This window comes from Sprattus sprattus (genome assembly GCF_963457725.1).
Source record: "Sprattus sprattus genome assembly, chromosome: 1".
NCBI classification, from domain to species: domain Eukaryota; kingdom Metazoa; phylum Chordata; class Actinopteri; order Clupeiformes; family Clupeidae; genus Sprattus; species Sprattus sprattus.
The window spans coordinates 44608805-44624564 of record NC_137920.1 but is presented as its reverse complement, the minus strand read 5'-3'; the positions used below and the strand labels follow the sequence as shown (position 1 = coordinate 44624564).

Here is a 15760-nt window from a genome sequence, read left to right as displayed (position 1 = left end):
TGCTTCTAAAGGGAGCATGAATTGCTAGGTGCTTACGCGTTGCGTTGGAGGTGTTGCCAAGCAATTCACACCCAGAACAATAGGCTTGCGTAAAATGGCGCAAGTCTAGAAAAAGGGGCCGACGCACGCAAGACGTGAAAAGTCGCGCAAGGGGCACGCAAGGGGCTTGCGCGGCCTCTTGCGCTTGCGCTTACGTAACCGAGCATAAATCAGCCTATAGATGTCACCTTCTTAGCAAACAGGGGCGCAAGCAGGAGCGCCTGCAGCCGCAGGGGGCGCCAATTCGCCAATTCCCCACACAGTGATATGATAGATAATAGAAAACCGCTTTGCAGCCCAGATTATTATTTATTTATTTACTTGGTCGTTCCGCCCCCCACGTGGCTTGAAAAAGTGCCGTGTCTAAAACCGCCACTGACCAGCGGTTCTGGATTTAAGTGCTCGCGCAAAGTTTTCACAATGTGATTGAAACCCTTTGAAGCTGGTTTATCTGGCGCCAACAAGTTGCGCAGCAAATTGTACGTTTTTGCACCCATGACACTCAACTGCACGGCTACTTTTCTGTCGTTCTCTATTTTGTTTGCAACACAATACTGCTCAAGTCGTTCAATGTATGAAGCCCAGTCTTCCACAGTACTATCAAAACTGTCCATTTGCCCTACACATCCAGCCATCTTGTTACAATTTTTCTTTCAACTTACAGTAGCCAATGTCCAAGTTTTCTTCTTTTAGTAGTTTACTTTGACACTCACTGTTTCGTTCATTCCATGCGTCCTGTTTCCCTCCTCCGGTCGTGGTTGACGATAGCTAGCTTTGCTGGTCCATTGATTCAGCTTAGCATCCACAGGGTAGGCAAAAACAGACGGTAAAAATGTCGACAATTTCTTTCTTTGTGATACTTTCACTGCACATATGGATTCAGTCCAGTCTCGTCGCCAATTGTTATGTTTCTACACTTATAACAAGATGAATAACCACACAGGTGAATATAGATATAAACTCTTTACTGATAGTTTCAGTTATACACACTGTAAACGGTATTTATACGCAGTGCATTACTACACATAAAATAGGTCCTGTAACAAGTAGTTCCATGAACATAACACTCCTGTTCTCTGATTTCATGTTACTGTTGTCATGACTACTTATCGCAGTAGCCATGGCATAGTGAAGACAAGACACCGTCAGGTAAAGTTTAAACAATTATACATTTATGTACAAAAAGTAATTAAGTGAGAAGGACAACTAGAAAATGCATTTCCTGAAGGAAATACCAGTGCATGAAATGCAAAGGTTAAGGAAGGAAGAAGAAAAGAAAGAAGAGTGAAAGAAGGAAAGAAGAAAGGAAAGAAGAGTGTAAGAAGGAAAGAAGAGTGAAGAAAGGAAAGAAAAGTGGAAGAAGGAAAGAAGAGTGGATGAAGGAAAAAAGAAAGGCAAGAAGAGTGGAAGAAGGAAAGACAAAGGGAAAGAAGAGTGAAGAAAGGAGAGAAGAGTGGAAGAGGGAAAGAAGAAAGGAAAGAAGAGTGAAAGAAGGAAAGAAGAAAAGAAAGAAGAGTGAAGAAAGGAAAGAAGAGTGGAAGAAGGAAAGAACAAAAGAAAGAAGAGTGAAATAATGAAAGAAGAAAGGAAAGAAGAGTGAAGGAAGGAAAGAAGAGTGGAAGAAGGAAATAAGGAAAGAAAGAAGAGTGAAAGAAGGAAAGAAGAAAGGAAAGAAGAGTGTAAGAAGGAAAGAAGAGTGAAGAAAGGAAAGAAAAGTGGAAGAAGGAAAGAAGAGTGGATGAAGGAAAAAAGAAAGGCAAGAAGAGTGGAAGAAGGAAAGAAAAATGGAAGAAGAAAATAAGAAAGGAAAGAAGAGTGGAAGAAGGAAAGAAGAGTGAACAAGAGTGGCTCTGGATGAAGAGATAAAGAGAGAGTGAAAATATTGAAAAAAGGAGATAAAAATGGAGTGAAGAAGAGAGATTGAGTGTGAGAGAAAGTTGACAGAGAGAAAGATGGAGAGATGGAGAGAAAAAAAAATAGAGAATGGATGGTGTCTTAATGTTCCTAGTTACAGTTAAATTGAGAGGGACAGAGAGAGAAGAGGTTCTTTGGATTTGGCACAGGTGTCAGTGAAGCATACTAAGGCAGAAGGCAGTAACTTCTATGTTAAAGCTCAGTGGTATGATAACAATGGAATAATGACCCTATTAATTAATCAGTAGTAATACTATTTCATTTATCACAATTACCAATACAATGATTATCACACACACACACACACACACACACACACCATTGAATTATCACATTAAGCACATAAAACAATGAACTTGAATTGTCACATGAAACACATAAAACATCTATGTCAGTCCATTGGGGTGTGTGTGTGTGTGTGTGTGTGTGTGTGTGTGTGTGTGTGTGTGTGTGTGTGTGTGTGAGAGAGAGAGAGAGAGAGAGAGAGAGAACGATAGAGAATGAGGCCCATTTTCCCCCTCCACATGCCCCCGCTCGCCAAGCGAAGTTACCCGATTTAGATGCACCTTTTTCGGACTAGCCACAGGCACTGGGTGGGGGAATAGCCCGATAGCTTAGCATATCTGCCATGCAATTCTAATAGTAATGCTACCTAGCTTGGTATGCTAACTGTCGGTAGCCTATACATCGTGAAATCAACCAAAATACTGATGTCACTGGCTTTAATTTGATAATGGCATGTTAGTAGTACATTTAATATCAGTACATTTGTTTAATTACTGCTGATATTTTACAAATACGTCAAAAACTCATTTTTGACCAAACTTGAAGTTACAGTCTTTTGCCTTAGCACGGCAGAGTAAAGCACAGGTGCAAGCCAGTTTAAAGACCCTATTATGATGTCATAATGGCCCAATGTAAGTCAATGGGAGAAATTTATATTCGTTTTTCTTTAATATCTTAAAAAGTATAAAGTTTAGAAAAGTGAAAAATACATAGCATAAGTGTCGTTTACAAGACCTACACGACAAAGTTTGAATGAAGTTTCTACGTTAAGCGGTTCGGGCTGAATTAATCGCAGAAAAAGGTAACAAGAATAAGAAGAAGAAGAAGCCTAGGAATAACAATACAGGGCATTTCATGCACTGTAATAAAATGTGTAATGCATAAAGCCAAGGCAATGAGAATGCTGCAGCCAGCCTTCCAACATCAGGCCAGAGCAGAAGAGAGTTCTCCTCTGAGGTTCCGGGACACAGGCTATATAGTAATGGCCATCACCTGGAGCCCCGCCCCTCATTAGCCACAGCCTGTAACTCAGCTCCTCCTACAGGTGTAAGAGAGTACAGGAGGCATAACCAAATTAAGCACAGAGCCTAGTGTCAATAGGCAATGGGAGAAAGAGGTGTAACCCCGAATGGCCCGGCAAAGCCGGGCCGTCACACTGTGGACATGAAGCTGCAATGTACTGCCATGTCAACACATTCACTGGAGTTCTACTGCTATGACAACACATTCACTGGAGTTCTACTGCTATGACAACACATTCACTGGAGTTCTACTGCTATGACAACACATTCACTGGAGTTCTACAGCTATGACAACACATTCACTGGAGTTCTACTGCTATGACAACACATTCACTGGAGTTCTACTGCTATGACAACACATTCACTGGAGTTCTACTGCTATGACAACACACCAACACATTCACTGGAGTTCTACTGCTATGACAACACAAACAGCTTTTCCCCCCAGGCTGTAAGGCTTCTGAATCAGCAACACTGATCCACTGTACAGTCGCCACCACCACTTACTCCCTGCTCCCCCATTCATACAATACACTTCCCACATATATTTGCACATTTTTAATTTCTTTTTTTAACTTAATAACCACATCTCACACTTTAAACTGCTGCTAGCCCTACATCTACTTTAAATTGTTGTTTGTTATATGTTTTATTGTTATAGTGTTATATGTTGTTTTATTGTTATAGTGTTTATTGTTATAGTGTTACAGAGTTATATGTTGTTATTTAAATTGCTGTATGTTAATGCTATATGTCATATGTTTTATTGTTAAAGTGTTATAGAGTTATATGTTATTTTTTGGTAAATGTTACTTGTTATCTGTATGACAGATGATGTAGATGATGATGCTGGCCAAGTCCTAAGAATTTTGCTGTGCTGAAGCAATTTGGTGCATGCAACAATGAACACTTTGACTTGACACCAACACATTCACTTTCACTGGAGTTCTTTATTCAATACAACTCTGACATAAAACAGACATCATTTTCCTCTCAAAAGGAAGCTTGAACTTGCAAAAAAACCCAATGACAGACGGTTTGACACTTACAGCCTCATCAAAAGCCTGGGTTGGTAATTCTCTGTTACATAACTGAGTATTATTGAATGAGATAATTATATTATTGAACACTGTTGCCAAACTTATTTACACAGCGGTGTGGTGCCTCACTGGTGCCTAGCATCTGTTCATCCAATGAGGAAGGGTTTTAGATGGAGGTAGAAATGAAGTAGCTCTGTGATTGGCTGCAGCTCCATCAGGGTGGGCGGGCCTCTACCCGGGGCCGCTTACTCTGTGGCACTGAGGAGGAGGGGCCTGGGGAGGAGGAGGGGCCTGGGGAGGGGGGAGGAGCCAGATCCCGAAAACCATCCTCCTGTGGGTGGACAGGAAGAGAGAGAGAGAGAGACAGTGAGAGTGTGTGTGAATGGTGTACAGGTGTGTGTGAGTCTGAAAGTCTGAAATGTGATCAAGAGGAAGATGGATGGTCACAAGACATGAAAAGAAGCCGAGCTGCTTGAATTCTTGCGCCAGGAGTAGCATAAAGTCACCCAATGGCAATGTGAAAGACTGGTGGAGAACATGCCAAGTTAAAGCAATAGTATTGTGTAGTTTAAAAATGAATATGAGCTTGTTTTCTTTGCATTATTCGAGATCTGAAGACACTGCATCTTTTTTGCTATTTTGACCAATTGTCATTTTTCTGCAAATAAATGATCTAAATGACAATATTTTTATTTGAAATTTGGTAGGAATGTTGCCAGTAGGTTATAGAATAAAACAAAAATGTACATTTTACTTTAACACATACCAATAAATAGTAAAACCAGAGAAACTGATCATTTTGAAGTGGTCTCTTAATTTTTTCCGCGGCTATAGGTGTGAGTGGTGTATAGGTGTGTGTGTGTGGTGTATAGGTGTGTGTGAGTGTGTGTACAGGTGTGAGTGGAGTACAGGTGTGTGTGTGTGTGTGTGTGTGTACAGGTGTGTGTGAGACTCACAGTGATGCAGTAAGGTACCGTAGCCTCCATCTGACTGGGTGATTTATAAATAGATGCCAACCTGAGGAGAAGAATCCAGACAAAAAAGAAAGATCACTCTCTCTCTCTCTCTCTTTCCACACTGATCTCTCTCATTCTCTCTCCACACTGCTCTCTCTCATTCTCTCTCTTTCTCTCTCCACACTGCTGTGTCTCATTATCTCTCTTTCGCTCTCTTCCTCTCTCGTTCTCTCTCTTTCTCTCTCCACACTGCTGTCTCTCACTCTCTCTTTCTCTCTCCACACTGCTGTCTCTCACTCTCTCTTTCTCTCTCTTTCTCTCTCTGAGCAACAGAGATGGGAGCTGGAAGTGGCTAACGGCTAACAGTGGCTCTGATCCTCCTATATGGGCACCAGGAAGAGAGAAAACTGATAGGTAGAGAGAGGGAGTGATGGAGGAAGAGAGAGAGAGACAGAGCAAGAGAGGGTGATAGAGAGAGACATGGAGAGGGAAAGATATATGGAGGGAAGGAGAGAGAGGGAGAGAGGGAGGGGGAGAGAGAGAGAGGGAGGGGGAGAGAGAGAGAGGGAGGGAGAGGGAAAGAGGGTGGGAGGGAGAGAGAGAAGTACATTATGTTTATACCCTACACCAGCCTCTGGTGCAAAGTGGGCCAATCCATCACACACTTAGAAGTGTGTGTGTGTATGTGTGTGTGTGCTGTACCTTTACTGACTCAGCATCACACACACATACACACACACACACACACACACACACACACACACACACACACACACACACACACACACACACACACAGCATCCTGCTCCAAGCCAGACACCCCACCCCCCCAACCCCGAGCCCCTGACACAGAGTGAACCTCCTTGCCCCGATCCCATCCCATCCTGAGGGACCAGTGGGGTCGAGGCATCACACACACACACACACACACACACACACACACACACACACACACACACACACACACACACACAAACACAGCATCCTGCTCCAAGCCAGACACCCCACCCCCCCAACCCCGAGCCCCTGACACAGAGTGAACCTCCCTGCCCCCATCCCATCCCATCCGAGGGACCCGTGGGGTCGAGGGTCGAGGCTCTGCCCCCCCCAGGTGTTCATAGGTGTGTGTGTGTGTGTGTGTGTGTTAACGACCCTCTAGGTTCAGCACTTTCTAATAGAGCTAGTCTCCCTGTGGAGTGCGGACGTTAGAAAACTTGTGTTAATTATGAGATGAATGAATGACTCACAACACACAGACACCCACACATACACACAGAGATGGGCAGTATTTCAATTACTTGTATTTGAAATACTAGTTAATTTGCTTTTGAGTATTTTGTAATTTGTATTTGATAGGGCCGATAAAAAATCAAATGTAATTTGTATCAAAATACTTTAGAGTGGAGTAATTTTGTATTTAAAATACTCAAATTACTTTCTCCAGTGTTTAGGCAGAAGGAGATTTTTTTTTCTGTCGGATTCTACCACGAGACCATCTGATCTGCCTCTGAATGTCATTGTCGAATCAGTCAATTTGCCAAAAGTGTTGCTTCTTATGGCCTGCCCCTTTTTGAGGCGAAAAGGAAATCACCCCAGATCTCTCTCATTGACTGTCATGTTAAATCAATTTTTTTCACAAAACAGGGTTGATGTCGAAAACTTAGAATGCTGCCTTGATCCTTGTCAAATTATCTTCACTAGTACACCGACTTAAAGGAGGTTCTTTCAAAGAGCGAATCGAGTTGTTGTACTGAACGTTAGCCATCTTGACACAATGTGACTTGATGAAAGCCGTGTGATGTCCTTATACGCAATTAGAGCTAAGGTCCGGGACGCGATCTGGCACTCCACGCCTGGGCGAGACTCTCCACTTTGTAGGTGAGGCGCACCTCACCTAAGACGCGATCTGGCACTCCGCACCTGGGCGAGAATCTCCACTTTGTGAATGAGGCGCGCCTCACCTAGGACGCGATCTGGCACTCCGCGCCACATTGCATAGAGGCAGGGGCCCGGGCGCACATAAGACTCTTATTAAAGATCTCAGCCTACTATAAACGTCGTTGAGACTCTTACTAAAGATCTTACTCATTCTCACAGAGACAAAACAAATAGCTACACGGCCATTTATCTGTGTGATGTCACATGTGGGCGCCAATGTTGTCAAAGATAATCTGTAACTTGTGGAAGTTGTATTGTTAAACGATGAGTACTTTGGTAGATTTAAGTGTAAACTTTGAATACAAATGCTAGTACAACTTCTATACGTTATCTGTAAGGTTGTGAGTTTGCAGTGGTAATGTAAGTTGGATTTGTAAAACGTATTTTAGGAAATAAATGACATTGCTTGACGTGTAGCTATTTGTCTCTGTTTTGTTACCGACTTTCAACAAATTTCAACAACGTTTATAGTAGGCTACGTGTATTGTTTTGTCTCTGTGAGAATGAGTAAGATCTTTAGTAAGAGTCTCAACAACATTTATAGTAGGCTAAGATCTTTAAAAAGAGTCTCATCGGCGCGGAGTGCCAGATCGCGTCCTAGGTGAGGCGCGCCTAATTCACAAAGTGGAGAGTCTCGCCCAGGCGCGGAGTGCCAGATCGCGTCCTAGGTGAGGCGCGCCTCATTCACAAAGTGGAGAGTCTCGCAGCGGAGTGCCAGATCGCGTCCTAGTCCTTACCTGGCAATTACGTATGACAAAAGCACGGTGGGGATAGCTCTCCCGGAAGCCATAGAGATTGCAATGAGAGCCCTGTCGCGGCGGTTACAAACATGAAAAAAAGGATACGAAACACTGACATGGGCCCGTCATAATAGCCTGCACCTGGCCCTGTGGTTACTACATTACTCCACTGAATAGCCCAAACCTGAATGTTGTGCTATACCAAATTGTGAGAAAACTGAAAATTCAGAAAAAGTATTTCCTGTATTTTAAAAATACAAAATACATGTATTGTATTCTGTTACATTTTCTGGCAACAGTATTTTGTATTTTATTTTGATACATTTATTTGAGGGGTATTTTGTATTTTGTATCAAAATACATTTTGATGTATTTTTGCCCATCTCTGCATACACACACACACAAACACACACACACACAACCACACACACACATACACACACAAACACATACACACAAACACACACACACACACACAACCACAACCACACACACACACACACACACACAACCACACACACACACACAACCACACACACACACACACACACACACACACACACACTCGTTATTCCCACGAGAAGGTTCCAGAAGAGCGTAATAGTGATTGCATAATGCTGATTGGAGTAGCAATGCTTGATGTATTACATTATCAGGACAGACGAACATCAGGACAGTGGGCCTCATTCTCGACCTTTTTCTGTAATTCTTCAGAAATGTTTCTTACACGACTTCGCAAAAACAACGTAAGAGAAACGCTTCCGCTGCATTCCCGCACGCTTGAAAATGTGTTCATAAGCAGCCGAAGTCTTCTCAGCTGGGTTCCTTCCGATTAGTTTCTTAGATTGATGCGCGTTCTCGTGAAAGTGGATTCGCATACATACACGCCCTGCCAGCTCCTTATTAGGAGACGCAATTTTAGAAACGTGTGCTGTCGCAATCTCCCGAATCCACCTCGTAACAGGTGTTCATTAATAAGGTGGAGATATTGTATAACGTTGAACGTCCGAAGTCCGTAAAACACATTTAAGTAGTCACTTTTTTTTGTTTTAAATCGAAGTCACCATAGGTGTGAAGACCGGTCCCGAGTAGGAGTATAAATTGCAGTCAGTCCCGTCGTTCGAAATGGCCACCATAGGGGTGAAGACTGGCCACGAGTAGTAGTATAAAATGCATGAAATTCATGCCTTAGTTCTTAGAGATTGGGTTTAGTGTTTATGTATTTATTCACTTACATTTGCAGTGTTCATGTCATTCACATTCATTCACTTAGTAGACGCGGCCTTTGTCCAAAGTGACGTACAAGGGAGAGAACAGTCAAGCTACGAGCCATATAGACCTAGTGTAACAATAAATACTACCTTGTAGAATTATGACTATAAATGTGAAACGTAATTGTTAATGATACAAATATTCTCGTATTTATTATTATCATAATTATTTTAATCCGAGGATGTCTGTAGAGTTGACGTGAATCACCAACGGGTTCTCACAAATTCAACCGTTAACCCTTTTACTGTAATACGGAGTTTTTTCAAATGTCATTCCTCAACGCGATTCCTCAAATAACCACAAGATGGCCCGTGGAATCGCATTTTGAGAAGATTCCGGCTGAGTTACGACTGCTATTTCGCGTTCTGAAAGTCGTCTGAAGTTCAGAAGAAAGCACAGAAGAAAAAACTATGGAGAATGCAAATGTTTTCCTAAATGTTTCCGAAGTGAAGTTCCTTCTGAAATCCTTCTGAAAGTCTTCCAAACTGCTGTCGAGAATGAGGCCCAGTGTCTGTAGTTGGGCAAATGATTTTACACAAAATCAAAGTCAAAGAATGAATGAAAGCTGGACATCTAAAGATGAATGCTGTAAAGGAGGAACCTGGCTACTGGTGTACTGGGTGTGTGTGTGTGTGTGTACTGGCTTTGCTGTGACTGTCAGAGATTAGAGTGCAAAGGTCGTAGGTTACCTCTGAGTTCCCTCCCAGTGCAGAATGAGTCTCTGTGTGGCTGCATGCCCCCAGCTCTCACCTGCACACACATACACACACACACACACACACACACACACACACACACACACACACACACACACACACACACACACACACACACACACACACACACACACACACACACACACACAAACACACACACGCAGTCTTAATTACAGTCTTATGATGAAGAAAGACACCATATTCTCTCTCACACACACACACATACAAACACACGGCTTACCGAGAGCTGGGACTAGCTTGGATTGGCCATTCCACACCTTAGTGGTCATCTGATTGGTCAGAACAACCTGGAAATGAAACAGGGTTTGTTCAGTGTGTTTGAATGTAATGTGTGTGTGTGTGTGTGTGTGTGTGTGTGTGTGTATATATGTGGTGTGTGTCCCGTGTGTATATATGTAGTGTGTGCCAATGGCTGTGCAAATGTATATGATAAGGGTCACCAACTGACGAACTGTATGTTTGTGTGTGTATGTATGTTTGTGTGTGTGTGTGTGTGTGTGTGTGTGTGTGTGTGTATCTGTCTCATACCGCTACGCTGTGCTCTGTAGCCAGCTGTATGAGTTGCTGAGCCAGCCCATTGAGGAGGCGGGTCCTCTGGGAGAAATCCTCAAAGTCATGCCGGAATGGGAAGGCGATGCTGTCAATCACCACCAGTTGGACCTATCACAGAACACATGGGGTAGCTGGACCAATCAGATTAAAGGGCCCAGGAGCAGCCTCTACCAAACGGCACCAAGTCTCACCTTGTGGTTCCACTCATAGGATCCACGGCGCCCCTTGAGTAGCGCACAGAACCCAGAACCTCAACATGATCTAGAACCAGTACGCATGTTCAGTACTGCACACACACACACACACACACTCACACACACTCACACACACACACACAAACACACACACACACACACACACACTCTCTCTTACACACTCACTCTCACACAAACAAACACACACACACACACACACACACTCACTCTCACACACACAATCACAGACACACAAACACACACTCACTCTCACACACACAAACACACGCACTCTCACACACACACACACACACACACACACACATACACACTCTCACACACACTCTCTGTTCAGTACTGCACTCAGGGTGAAGTGTGAAACCTCAATGATGTAGTGTAGAGTGTGTGTGTAGAGTGTGAGTGTGTGTGTGTGTTTGTGTGTGTGTGTGTGTGTTTGTGTGTGTGTGTGTGTGTGTGTGTGTCTGTGTGTGTGTGTGTCTGTTTGTGTGTGTGTGTGTGTGTGTGTGTTTGTGTGTGTGTGTGTGTGTGTAGAGTGTGTGTGTGTGTGTGTGTGTGTGTGTGTGTAGAGTGTGTGTGTGTGTTTGTGTGTGTGTGTGTGTGTGTGTGTAGAGTGTGTGTGTGTGTGTGTGTGTGTATGTGCGTGTGTTGGCTCCTGGGTAATGTCCCACCTCTGGGTGCTTGGTCAGGAAGTCAGGGAGGAGGTAACAGTGGGCCAACAGCTCCACGTAGTCATGGCAACGCACAAGCCAGAGGCGCGAGAGGATGTTCTCAACGGTGAAGTCCTTTAAGGCTGCTTGTTGTTCTGCAGACACACACCACACACACACACACACACACAAACACACACACACACACACACATACACACACACAACCCCAGCTCTGTCACATCACGCCCCTGTCCAGTCCACACAGAGTGCATTAACACTCTCCCCCACACACACACACATATGTGCACACAAACACACACATGCAGACAAACACAAACATGCAGACAGACACACACACACACACGAGCGCACACAATCACACACATGCAGTCAGACACACACACACACAACCCCAGCTCTGTCACATCACGCCCCTGTCCAGTCCACACAGAGTGCATTAACACTCTCCCCCACACACACACATATGTGCACACAAACACACACATGCAGACAAACACAAACATGCAGACAGACACACACACACACACACACACACAAGAGCACACAATCACACACATGCAGTCAGACACACACACACACATATGTGCACACATACATGCCGCATTGCGGCACATACACAAACACACACATGCACACAAACACACACATGCAGGCAGACAGACACACAAACACAAACGTGCACACAAACACACCCACACACATGCACACAAACACACACACACGCAGACAGACACACACACACACACGTGCACACATACACACACATGCAGACAGACACACACACACACACACACACACAAACGTGCACACAAACACACCCACACACACACACACATGCAGACAGACACACACACACACAACTGCACACATACACAAGTGCAGACAGACACACACACACACACACACACACACACACACACACACACACACACACGCCAACACACACATGCAGTCAGACACACACACACGTGCACACACACACACACATGCAGACAGACACACACGCACACACGCACACAAACACACACATGCAGTCAGACACACACACACACACACACACACACACACACCGTACCGTGGTCGTGAGCCAGCAGGGTGCAGTGCTCCACTGCCGCCTGTGCCAGGTCTGCTGCCCTCTGCACCAGGAAGCTGCCCTCCGTGTCCACATACAGCGCCTGGCCCCCCTGCCCACCCACACACACCGGGATCTGCACACACACCGCCAGCTGCACACTGGACACACACACACATGCAGTCGGACACACACACACACACACACACACACACACACACACGCAGTCAGTCCCACACACACACACACACACATGCAGTCAGACACACTCACACACACGCACACGCACACGCACACACACACATGCAGTCAGACATACACACACACGCACACACACACACACACACTAACACACACATGCAGTCAGTCCCACACACACACACACACACGCACACGCACACACACACAGTCAGACACAAACACACACACACACATGCACACACACACATGCAGTCAGTCCCACACACACACACACACACACGCACACGCACACGCACACGCACACGCACACGCACACGCACACGCACACACACACATGCAGACAGACACACACACACACGGGCCCAGAGAGATGGACACAGATATAGGTACAGGAGAGAGATTTCAGATGTATTACCCTCTCACGCATGTAGTACACCGTCACCCACTCACTCTTCCACACACAACCACACTCACACACACACTCACACTCTCTCTTTCACACACATACACATTAGCTCTCCTTCACAACATACAAATTCTCTCTCTCTCTCTCTCTCTCTCACACTCTATCTCTCTCTCACACACACACACACCAGGTAAGGCCTAGGACGCGATCTGGCACTCCGCGAGTGGGCGAGACTTGCCACTTTGTGAATGAGGCGCGCTTCACGCGATCTGGCACTCCGAGAGTGGGTGATCTGGCACTCCGCGAGTGGGCGATCTGGCACTCCGCGAGTGGGCGAGACTCGCCACTTATACGTAGTTGAGACTCTTATTAAAGATCTTACTCATTCTCACAAAGACAAAACAAATAGAGAGAGATGAGATTAGATCCATTAATGAAAGAGCGAGCCACACATTCCAATCGTAGCTCCTCTCTCCATCAAGCACCACACATGGCAAACAACAGTGATTGGGTGCGCCGCTTTAATTTACCGGTGTAGAACGTTGCGTCGCATTAGTACCGCTTTTGAGAGATAAGATTAGTAAAATGTATTCTGCATGTCTGCTCAGTTTTACAGTGCTACTTAAAGGTTTGAAAATAACTTCAAGCTTCAGACTTTCTGTTAGGGAAACAGTTTTCTATCTGCCGAGGGAAACAGTTTGGAAACAGTTTTCTACCTGCCGAGGGAAACAGTTTTCTATCTGCCGAGCAAATGACAGGCTCATAAACAAAAACATTAACGTGAATTAAACTTTACTCCACCTATGGTTCTGGACGTGAATTGCTTTGCAACACGGGCAACCTTTTAGGGAGCATGAATTGCTATGAGTTAATTTACACAACCTGACACTGTTGCGGAAGCAAGCGCCGGCTTTAACTTGTGGAAGTTGTATTATTAAACGGTGAGTACTTTGGTAGATTAAAGTGTAAACTTTGAATACAAATGCTAGTACAACTTCTATACATTATCTGTAAGGTTGTGAGTGTGCGGTGGTAATGTAAGTTGGATTCATAAAACGTAATAAATGACATTGCTTGACTGTGTAGCTATTTGTCTCTGTTTTGTTACCGACTTTCAACTACGAGAATGAGTAAGATCTTTAATAAGAGTCTCAACAACGTTTATAGGCTACGTGTACGGTGTAGCTATTTGTTTTGTCTTAGTGAGAATGAGTAAGATCTTTAATAAGAGTCTCAACAACGTATATAGTAGGCTAAGATCTTTAATAAGAGTCTCATGTGCGCCCGTCTCTATGCAATGCGGCGTGGAGTGCCAGATCGCGTCCTAGGTGAGGCGTGCTTCATTCACAAAGTGGCGAGTCTCGCCCACTCGCGGAGTGCCAGATCGCGTGAAGCGCAAGTGGCGAGTCTCGCCCACTCGCGGAGTGCCAGATCGCTTCCCGGACCTTAGCTCCACACACACACACTCTATCTCTCTCTCTCACTCTCACACACACACACACTCACACTCACCACAGCTGAGTCTTCCCCACCCCAGGTGCTCCACACACCTCTGTGGTCTTCCCCACGGGAACCCCACCCCCCAGGGCCGAGTCGAGGGCGGAGCAGAAGGTGATGATGTCACCCAGAGCATGCTCCCTCTGCAGGAGCTGCAGAGCAGTGACCCCGCACCTCACAGCACCGGCCCCACCCAGTGGGTTTACCCCACCCACTCCATCATCAGAGCGGAGGGTCTGCAACACCTCTAGCGCCTCCTCCTGGGAGATGCCTGCCTCTGCACACAACACAGAAACAACACAGTAAGACATCATAGCATAACCCAAACACACCTTAAATGTTACATAACACATTCAGTCAGTGCAATGTTTTATTCCACATATAACACACTTAGCCCAAAGGGGATCATTAGGGTAGGATATTACTTTGATGCACAATAACCAGTTACAGCCGATGTCAACAGAGAATCAACACAAGTCACATGCATACTATACAGCTCTATTACACACTACCATGTTCAACAACAACAATAATAACAATGACAGCTCTCACTGTTAGCCTTTGGCCACACTCCTGAACCTCACATGAAATCTAATGACATTAAAACAGTGCAGATGCTCAAGACTGCCCCATGTCAGCTGTACTGCCCCATGTCAGCTGTGCAACCCCACACGGCCTTGATGAAGGGAATATCACGACACTGTCGCAAGACTGACCAGTCAGCAACTGACTGGGTGACAGCAGCCGTTATTAGGTTGGCACGGATACTGACACGTCTGTGGCATGCAAGCATTTAACGTTAACAGTGAATAAAAGTGGCAGTATGATTATGAGGTCATGTTTTTAACGTTAACAGTGAATGGTAGTGGCAGTATGATTATCAGGTCGTTTACCTTTGCAGAGTTGGAGGGGTCGCAAATCCTTCAGGTCTGCGCAGGTGTCAAACCCGGCGCTTGTGAGTTTAGTTTTCACAGATGGGGCAAGCGGCAAACTCGCGATGGTCCTGTGCATTCTGTGACATTAATGCACTTTCATCTATCTACTCCTTTCTGTCGTTGTTAGTTAGCATGGGAGGACTAGCTAACAACAGGCTAAACTTCAGTGACTTTTTGACTTCCGACTTCGCAACATTTGTTAAGCTATCACAGTCGACATAACAGTTCGATGAAACAGTTATCAGCGGACTTGTTTAACCACATATGTT

At 44.9% G+C, this 15760-nt stretch overlaps 1 protein-coding gene across 2 annotated transcripts; it reads right to left on the bottom strand.

Moving 5' to 3' along the window:
* Window positions 1-4316: 4316 nt before the first annotated feature.
* Window positions 4317-15723, bottom strand: rad51c (RAD51 paralog C). 2 transcript variants are annotated; one of them, XM_080833963.1, is made up of 9 exons: window positions 15450-15723; window positions 14572-14833; window positions 12456-12613; window positions 11379-11512; window positions 10472-10603; window positions 10164-10230; window positions 9896-9956; window positions 5257-5317; window positions 4317-4631 (listed from the first exon to the last, which is right to left on the bottom strand). In XM_080833963.1, exons 1-9 carry the CDS (start codon window positions 15565-15567, stop codon window positions 4515-4517), a joined length of 1110 nt encoding a protein of 369 aa, XP_080690089.1. In that variant the 5' UTR covers window positions 15568-15723; the 3' UTR covers window positions 4317-4514. The 2 variants fall into 2 exon arrangements, with proteins under 2 accessions (XP_080690089.1, XP_080690090.1); XM_080833964.1 differs by lacking the exon at window positions 9896-9956.
* Window positions 15724-15760: the final 37 nt, after the last annotated feature.

Coding starts and splice junctions, on each gene's coding strand:
- rad51c (XM_080833963.1), bottom strand. CDS start 15,567: ATGCACAGGACCATCGCGAGTTTGCCGCTTGCCCCATCTGTGAAAACT. Junction 9,957..10,163: donor CAAGCTAGTCCCAGCTCTCG/GTAAGCCGTGTG, acceptor ATGTGTGTGCAG/GTGAGAGCTGGGGGCATGCA. Junction 5,318..9,895: donor CACTGGGAGGGAACTCAGAG/GTAACCTACGAC, acceptor TCTTCTCCTCAG/GTTGGCATCTATTTATAAAT.